Raw genomic sequence first — 8,904 nt, 5'->3', positions numbered from 1 at the left:
GCAGCCTGATAGGGACAGGAAAAATACTGGAGTTGGGGTGGAGGGAGGGGCCTTTTAACCTCCTGTGTGTTTCCTGCCCCTATCAAGGATATGAAGGACGACCTCCTGATGGTGCTATCAGGAGGGACGTCCTGGAAAAGGAATTAGCTTTTATATGTCAAAGATTCCAAGAATAACATGTAAGGGCACCTCACCGAAACAATATCTTACAACATATTCTACTCCCAAAGACAATGAATAACAGCGAAAAGTTCAAAAAATACAAATATTTATTGAATCATTACCTGAGGAAGGCTGAAGAAAATATATTGAAATGGTGGAATAATACTAATAAATCACTAATAAATATGTGCATACAAAAGGTGATTAGTGCATGCATTGTGGTTAGTCCACCACTAGGTGGCAATGTAGTAGCATAATAAAGAAAAAATGCCGGAAGGGAAGGGGGGGGGTTGGGAAACCAGAATTGCACCTCCAGAATAAGAAAAATTATGATAGCAATAAAAACATACAGAAAGCAAAGTATTACCACTCATTTTATGTCTCAAATAGTAGACCAGGCGGAGGCCTGCACCATACTCCACATAAGAGTGTACCCCACAAGGCCCAACTAGACCATACAAATGCTACTTATCTGAGCTTGTAGGTAGGAGAATAAATTACGCTTGCAACTAACAAATAAGAAAAACGGAAAATCCTAATATAGCAATATGGCATCAAACCCAAATGTGGCTGTGGGCTGTGTGTTCGTCTTTCTCAGTGATGTTGGTGCAGGGGATAAGGGGTGTGGGGACGAGACCCTATGCATACCGCTACCTTCAATTACAAAGCTCTTCTCACAGCAGTCCTGAATCATTAGTCTAATACATTGGCTTATGAATATAATAGTTTATGTTTTCAAATGTAAGAAGGAGGTTAGCAACTTTAGTGCAGAAAATGACAGCAAGTCTGTAATTGTTTTTTTTGCTCTGAGTTTTGCTTAAAGTGGTTATTATAATTCCTCTGGAGTCAGGTCAGATATTTCTGTTCATACACTGCAGATTAGGCCACGTTCACATGGTCAGTATTTTACCTCAGTATTTATAAGCCAAAATCAGAAGTGAAACAATCAGAGGAAAAGTATAATAGTAACACGTCACCACTTCTGTATTTATCACCCACTCCTGGTTTTGCCTTGAAAATACTAATGTAAAATACTGACCAAATACTGAACAAGTGAACGTCAGCTTAAAGGGAATCTGTCACCAAGTTTTTGCTACCCCATCTGAGAGCAGCAAAATGTAGGGGCAGAGACCCTGATTCCAGCAATGTATCACTTACTGAGCTGCTTGCTGTCATTTTGATAAAAATCACTGTTTTCTGCAGATCTAGCGGTGCTCTGACTGCTGAGCTCTTTATAACCCCACCCATATCACTGATTGACAGCTTTATGCCCATGCATAGTGTACACAAAAGCTGTAAATCAGTGGTGGGGGCAGGGTCATACAGCGCTCATAAATATGAAGGACTACCTGGCAGCAGGTTTACTAGAACTCTGATGATAATTTCCTGATGATAAAACAGTGATTTTATCAAAACTACAGCAAGCATCCCAGTGAGTGACACATTGCTGGAATCATGGTCTCTTTCCGTACATTATGCTGCTTTCCGATTAGGTGGTAAAAATCTGTTGACAGATTCCAAGGAACTTATTTTCTGTAACATTTTAATTTTAAATGAACCCTTTTATGATCTTGCACTCTTTTGTCTTTGCTCTTGTTTTTTACTCCCTTCCTTTCATGGGCCACAACTTTTTTTATTTTTCCATCCAGATAGCCGAATGAGGGCTTGTTTTATTATAGTTGTAGTTTTGAATGAAATGGTGAAAAAATGCAATTTATCCATTGTTTTGGGGGGGGGGGTTTGTTTTTTTCTACATTTAGTGTGCAGTAAAAAATTACCTGGCTAATATGATTTTCCAGAGCAGTACAATTACAACATAACTAAACATACGTTATGTTTTTTTTATATACAGTCCTGCTCATCATTATTGGCACCCTTGAAGTTTAAGTACATAATGGTGAATGTAAAGATCTGAGGTTGTGGGCTGGAAGTAATCACCTAGGCAGATTAACGATGCAACAATATTTTATTGATCACAGCCATGGTAATAAAGCAATTCCAGGTAAATGGCCAAAATACAGATCTCTCAGTCCTCAAATTCCCAATCTGGGTTCAGTAGTTCCATTGGCTTTGTATAAGGCCATACTCACTGTCTCCCAACTTTTGGCCCACAGATTTCGTATCTCCAGCGAGTATAGTCTGTAGCCACAGTCCATGATCCTCTAGACGGCAGATAAAACGATGAAAGCACAGGTATCCAGTAGCAGCAGTCCTTTTAAGAAAGTGTAAATCCAAACAACATAATCCATAATGGTAACATGTTTATCCATTCATCCTTCAAAGTCCACGGTCTCCATCCTCTTCCTTCCAAGTCCACGGTCTCCATCCTCTTCCTTCCAAGTCCACGGTCTCCATCCTCTTCCTTCCAAGTCCACGGTCCCCATCCTCTTCCTTCCAAGTCCACGGTCTCCATCCTATTCCTTCAAACCTTCCACACAACTATCTCTAAAACATGTCTCTCCTTTCTTTCACTGGGTTCAGTCCCCTCCCAGGTCAGAAGTGATCACACCCTCCCCCTTAAACATTCACTGCTAAAACAATGAAGAATTTTCTAGAAGCCTTCATCTGAGACTGCCTGTAAGACCCCCTGTGGTGACGGCTCCACTGTGTCTCAATCTACACTCACCTAATGAGATTATGGGCTGTTGAAACAATGGACTCCTGAGATAAAGATGAGATTTGTGGAATGCTGGACATTTTACAAGTGAATCTTACATTCTGACAAGTAAGCAGAACTATATAAAACATAACAAGTAAATCACTAATAAAACACAATAATAATATTAACAAAAATGGTGGTCCGTTGCTGGAAAAGTATCATAGCCTTTAGAAAGTGGGCAGCTCCTCACAGTGAATATCTCCTGAAAAAAATGAATCAAGTGAAACAGTTTTTTTTATATAGAGACTCGTGTTAAATACAAAGGAGCAAATGATAAACAATAATTTAAAACCAAAAACAATGGGAGGGAAAAATAGAAAAACCTAAAGTTTGCTGTGTCACTGGTATTGGCACCCTTTACATTCATTTAGTATGGAAACACATTTTGACTCACCCATGGTAAATCACAAAAGAGATTCACCTGTGATTAATTGTTGGTGCCCATGTGACATAAATTAGCCAATGAATGATTACTTCAGTGTCTTAAAAAGCCACATGGTAGGCCCCGTTCCTTTGTCACAATGGTGAAGACAAAGAAGCTGTCTGAGGACATCAAAACTGCTATTATTAGCAAACACAAGACTTCTAAGGGGTATAAGGCCATCTCCAAAGGCCTTGGTATTCCAGTTTCAACATTGCGCAATGTTATTAAGAAGATTGCCAAGCATGGAACCATCAAGAACTTTCCTGGACATGGGGGAAAGAGGAAAATTGACAAGAGATGTCTTCGAAGGTTGTGCGAATGGTGGAAAAAACACCACGTCAAACATCCAAAGACCTGAAGGCCAACCTGGAACAGTCTGGGGTCATGGTCTCAACAAGTACCATACGCCGCACACTAAGCCAAGCAGAGCTTTATGGGTGAAGGTCAAGGAAGAAACCATTGCTGAAGATATGACATAAAAAGGAACGACTGATCTTTGCCAAAGAGTACCTTGACAAACCACAATCTTTCTGGGAAAATGTTCTATGGATAGATGAAACAAAAATAGAGCTTTTTGGCAATGCGAAGCAACAGTTTGTTTACAGACGATGTAATGAAGCTTATAAGGAAAATAAGCCCTTACCAACAGTTAAGCATGGTAGAGGATCCATAATGCTGTGGGGTTGTTTTGTTGCATTCGGTACTGGAGGCCTTGACCGTATCACAGGAATCATGAAATCAGAGAATTATCAAAAGATTTTAGAGTGAAATGTCCTACCCAGTGTAAGACAACTTGGTTTGAGTCGAAGTTCATGGGTCCTCCAGCAAGACAATGACCCAAAGCACACATCCAAAAGAAAAATAAAAAAATGGACAGTTTTAAATTGGCCAGCAATGAGTTCTGACCTCAATCCCATTGAAAATCTTTAGGGTGATCTGAAATCTGCCACTGGGAAAAAGAACCCTGCAAACATTCAAGAGCTTGAACAAACTGCAAAGGAAAAGTGGGAGAAAATGATACCTGAGAAGTGAAAGAAGCTTAAGGGTGTGCAACCAAGTATTAATTAGGGCTGCCTTTATTGCGGCACATGTTGTTTATTCTGTTTCTTCTTTGAAATTTAAATATGGAAGTTGAAAAACAATGCTTTATTGTTCTATTACTTTGGACCACTAATTAAAAAACCCTGAGGATATAACTTTGATACATTTCCATTTATTTCTGAAGATATTGTACAGTCTATGAAAACAATGAAGGGGTGCCCATAATGGTGAGTAGCACTGTAATTTATTGGTTAAAAAATGATGTTGCCATATTATGTGACATGTAGCTTTTTTATTTTTCCATCAGTGTAGCTGTGTGTGTGTAGTAGTCTTCACTCTGAGCTGTAGTTTTTATTCATATGATTTTGGGGTACATATGTTTTTAACCCTTTTTTTTGCAATTTTTTAACGGAAGTGCAGTAACTGACAAACGCCAATTCTGGCATATCAAAAAATATGGAGTGTGAGGCAGCACATCCAGTGAAATGAACCTTTTATTCACCCATGCGACGTTTCATCTCCAATCAGTTTTTCTCATTGAAGCTGAAACCTCGCATGGGTGAATAAAAGTTTCATTTCACTGGATGTGCTGCCTCACTCTCCATATTTTTTGACTATTGGTGACTGTTGCACCCCTTCTTTCAAATTGCCTGTGCTGCTGCCTTTCCTTTAACTAATTCTGATATATCTTTTTTCTTTTTTCAGCGATTAATGTACATTTAAATAAAGGATAAATCAGACTTTAAGTAAACAATGCTAAATATGTTTTTTTTATTCATAAATTTCTTTATTATTAAACTGAAAAAAGGAGGAAATTTAAACTTTCATATTTTTAATAAAAAAAACAAAAACTTTTTTTATATTTTGACTTCATTTTTTAGCTTCCTTAGGGGGACTTGAACCCACGATTAAAGTTTGATCGCTTATACTATATACTGCAATCCTATAGTTTTGCGGTATAAAGTGTAATTGATGTTCTATGAAGCCTATCCAGGGGCTCTCATGGATCAGCCAATGGTAGTAAGAGCACGAGTGCACCAGCAAACAGGCAATGCCGCTGTCAGTGATAGCAGCAGTCATGCAGCAATTGGCACATGACCGCAATTGCACAAATTGCATACATGTGGTCACCTGACTGCCCATTTTCACTGCAAATACAGAGCAATCATGACAGTGTGCTGATTGTACACTGCCACAATTCTGCAGTCTGCAGACTTTTCTTTTCAGAACGGAAAACACTTTAAAGAAAAAAAAAATGCTGTGGATTGAATGACGTGCTACTGATTTTTAAAACTGTGTCATACTGATTTTTAAACCTGTGTCATGCCCTAGTATTGGCTAATTTGCATGTATTTTATAAATCACATTGGAATGAAGGCATTCCTCTCGCAGATCTCATGTAGATGTCCAGTGAAATTTTTGTGCAGTGTGTGAACAAAGTCTTATTCTCCTTCTATTGGAAGAGGTAGTCCAAGTAGCTCCAGAAACTCAAAATAAGAGAAAACCCAGGGTCTGGAGATGCCTTGAGTTTGGTCCATGCCCACTGATTCCTTCATAAGCCCTCGATTAAACTGCAGTTGTTGCTCCAGGGCGGCTGTTTGCCTGTGAAAATAAATAACGCATTAGCCCTCCACACACGGCTACGGAACATTTCTAAACGTACTGGGGCGCTATCTCATTTTCATAAATCAAGTACATTTTCTACATCCCTAGTCTCTAATATTGCTGCACCCATGGAGACCTCATCCCTGTACAGGTTCTGAATGACCCTGAAAATGGGGGTGAGGCCAACCTGCAATGGAGCTCTCTCTCCAGGTTCCTCATAGCAGCTGCAGGATTTGCCTTCATTGTACTTATGCCCTAGCTCACTCTCTATGACCTGGCGTTTTAATAGCCTTAGGAGACCCTTTACACCATTTTTTTTAACATGATCGAGAATGGCATCCCAGACCCCGGATGGATGATTATTATGCATAATGATGGTTAGTAAGCACACAGTACTGCTGTGTACATGATAGCTCTAAGGTGCTTATCCTCATTAATTGGTTTTAAAGGCCCCGTCACACATAACGAGATCGCTAGCGAGATCGTTGATGAGTCACGTTTTGGTGACGCAATAGCGATCTCGCTAGCGATCTCGTTATGTCTGACAGGTAGCAACGATCAGGCCCCTGCTGTGAGATCGCTGATCGTTACAAAGCTTCCTGGACCATTCCTGGGTCGTTGCGCTCCCGCTGGGCAGTGTGCATCGCTGTATTTGACACCTTGTCAACGACCTCGCTAGCGATTCAGAACTGAGACACATTGAGGTGCATAAATTGGACTTTTCTGCGTTCATCGTCCCTGATTGGTGGTCGCTACTGCGTCCTTGTTTTTTCAGATCCCACCAGCGTTCTCCGGCTGTGACTCCACTTTGAACAAATCAGACATCTTTAGCGAAGTAGGTATTGTTTGGGGTCTCAAATGAGTTTCCATTTTTTATTTATTTATAGGACATCTACCAATTATCTGCTATCATTGTGTAGCACCCCGAGGGTTCGGTTGCTACAGAGGTATTGCATCTCACCCAGATGTGCGATATCTCACTTCCAGGTAAGGATAGAGTGTGGCTCAGGACCCTAACACCCACATGCACTACACCACATTTCCGGGGGACAGCTCGACGGTGCTCCCATTAGTTATGCAGGCACGAGTGAGCATGTCCCTGGCTGGAGTGGGGGGAGGGAACACCTAGAGAAGGGAACCCGGTAGTGTGTGCGTGGGGGAAGTAGATCCTGGGTGCACTCTGTACAGGAGTATAAAGGGAGGCACCATCTTAGAAAGAAAGAGAGTTGAGAGAGGAGAAGACAGGGAGCAGAGCTGCTTTATGGGCTCTGCTCCACAGGCAGGCCCTGTCAGGAGGCCTGAGCCTGGAGGAGGAAGAGGAGCAGACTGGGCTCCAGAAAGGAAAGAGGGGACCCCAGGGGTGTGGACTGGCTGGAAGCCACCATACGCCCGCCGCTACCTGAGTAGGGGGGTCAGGTCAAGAAGATGGGAACCGGATCCCAAATTAGTGGAGGAGAGAAACTACCCTCAACTAAGAACCGGAGGCTGCGACATTACATGTGGAGCAGCCCCTCACCACACCCGCTAGAAAGGCACCACATAGGACCTGGGAAACGCAGGCCAACGTTTGCCCACCAAGAAGGTCCGAGGCAACTGGACATAAGCGTGGTCACTAGTGGGGTTGAAGACCAGAAACAGGGGACATAAAGGGGGTCCTGCAAAGCACTCCGGAAAGACCTGGGAGTTGACCGAGCCCCTCGCCTGGTGAGCACAGCGCGACACAGGCGGCCACCTCTGCAGCGGTGGCCTGGAGCAGTAACCGAGTAACCGTGAGTAAAGACCCTGAACTGCACCACCAAGACTCCGAGTTGTCTTTGTTGCGCTCGTGTACCACCATCACCCCCATCATCTATCCGCGCTGCCCTGAGGCCATACCCCTCCCGTTGGGGGTTATACCACCACGCTGCACATCCTTATACACCTGGCCTCAGTGGACTGTTCTGCAGCGGCGGCTTCAAAGCCGCACTCAACGGGTGGCGTAGTCGATCACAGAAACAACAACTACCAAGACTGCCAGCCACTCAGTTTGACTCCCTGGGCACGGACCGGGTCACCGCCACGAGACTACTACCCCCATCTGATCCGGATCCGGGTAAGCTCCCCCGTGCGCGCGATGCCGCGCAAAGCAGCAGGCCCAGGGGCGCGTCAATTGCTCTTCAGGGAGGGAGGGCTTGGCTTCAATAGCGATCTCGTTAGCGATCTCGTTATGTGTGACGGGGCACCAGGACCGTTAAAATACTGGCAGCAGTTGTCGCGGCAGGTCTTCGCATCATGGGTGTTTCTGCCATGTCCCACTGGTTGAAGGCCTGCAATTGCAGGATCGTTTGCACGCTATTCACCGAGCTCCACTTCCCCATTGGCTCGGTCCACAGAGTCCACAAAGCCAGGCGGACAGTACGTAATTGCATCACGTCGACAAAGAAAGTTTTGAAGCGTGCAACAGGCCAAAAGAACAGTCTATTGATTTAAGCTTCATGTTAATTGGCGTATGAAAAACTCTGAAGCGGTTGGCCACGACAGCGTGTCAGAAAACGTGCTGTGTGGGTGTGTGTGCACGAGACCCCTAAAATATCTGCCCATGCAAAAGCATATATATACAGATAGAAGCCAAGCCCTCCCTCCCTCCCTGAAGAGCAATGATAGCAGATAATTGGTAGATGTCCTATAAATGAATTAAAAATGGAAACTCATTTGAGACCCCAAACAATACCTACTTCGCTAAAGATGTCTGATTTGTTCAAAGTGGAGTCACAGCTGGAGAACGCTGGTGGGATCTGAAAAAACAATGACGCAGTAGCGACCACCAATCAGGGACGATGAACGCAGAAAAGTCCAATTTATGCACCTCAATGTGTCTCAGTTCTGAATCGCTAGCGAGGTCGTTGACAAGGTGTCAAATACAGCGATGCACACTGCCCAGCGGGAGCGCAACGACCCGGGAATGGTCCAGGAAGCTTTGTAACGATCAGCGATCTCACAGCAGGGGCCTGATCGCTGCTACCTGTCAGACATA

General features: G+C 43.3%; 1 protein-coding gene across 6 annotated transcripts in view; it reads right to left on the bottom strand.

Annotated features, from left to right (window-relative positions):
- Positions 1-1,893: 1,893 nt before the first annotated feature.
- KIAA2012 (KIAA2012 ortholog) overlaps positions 1,894-8,904 on the bottom strand; it is a 276,644-nt gene continuing 269,633 nt past the window's right edge. For all 6 annotated transcript variants that reach the window (XM_073646453.1, XM_073646458.1, XM_073646452.1 and 3 more), the window contains one exon: positions 1,894-5,888. In XM_073646453.1, the coding sequence (XP_073502554.1) occupies positions 5,729-5,888 (160 nt within the window). In that variant the 3' untranslated portion in view covers positions 1,894-5,728. The remainder of the gene's footprint in view (positions 5,889-8,904) is intronic.

Source organism: Phyllobates terribilis, unplaced genomic scaffold, assembly GCF_046119375.1.
Source record: "Phyllobates terribilis strain yellow unplaced genomic scaffold, ASM4611937v1 Scaffold_9__5_contigs__length_417890890, whole genome shotgun sequence".
Taxonomy (NCBI): Eukaryota; Metazoa; Chordata; class Amphibia; order Anura; family Dendrobatidae; genus Phyllobates; species Phyllobates terribilis.
The sequence above is the reverse complement of the archived record's forward strand: the minus strand, read 5'-3'. Positions and strand labels throughout refer to the sequence as shown.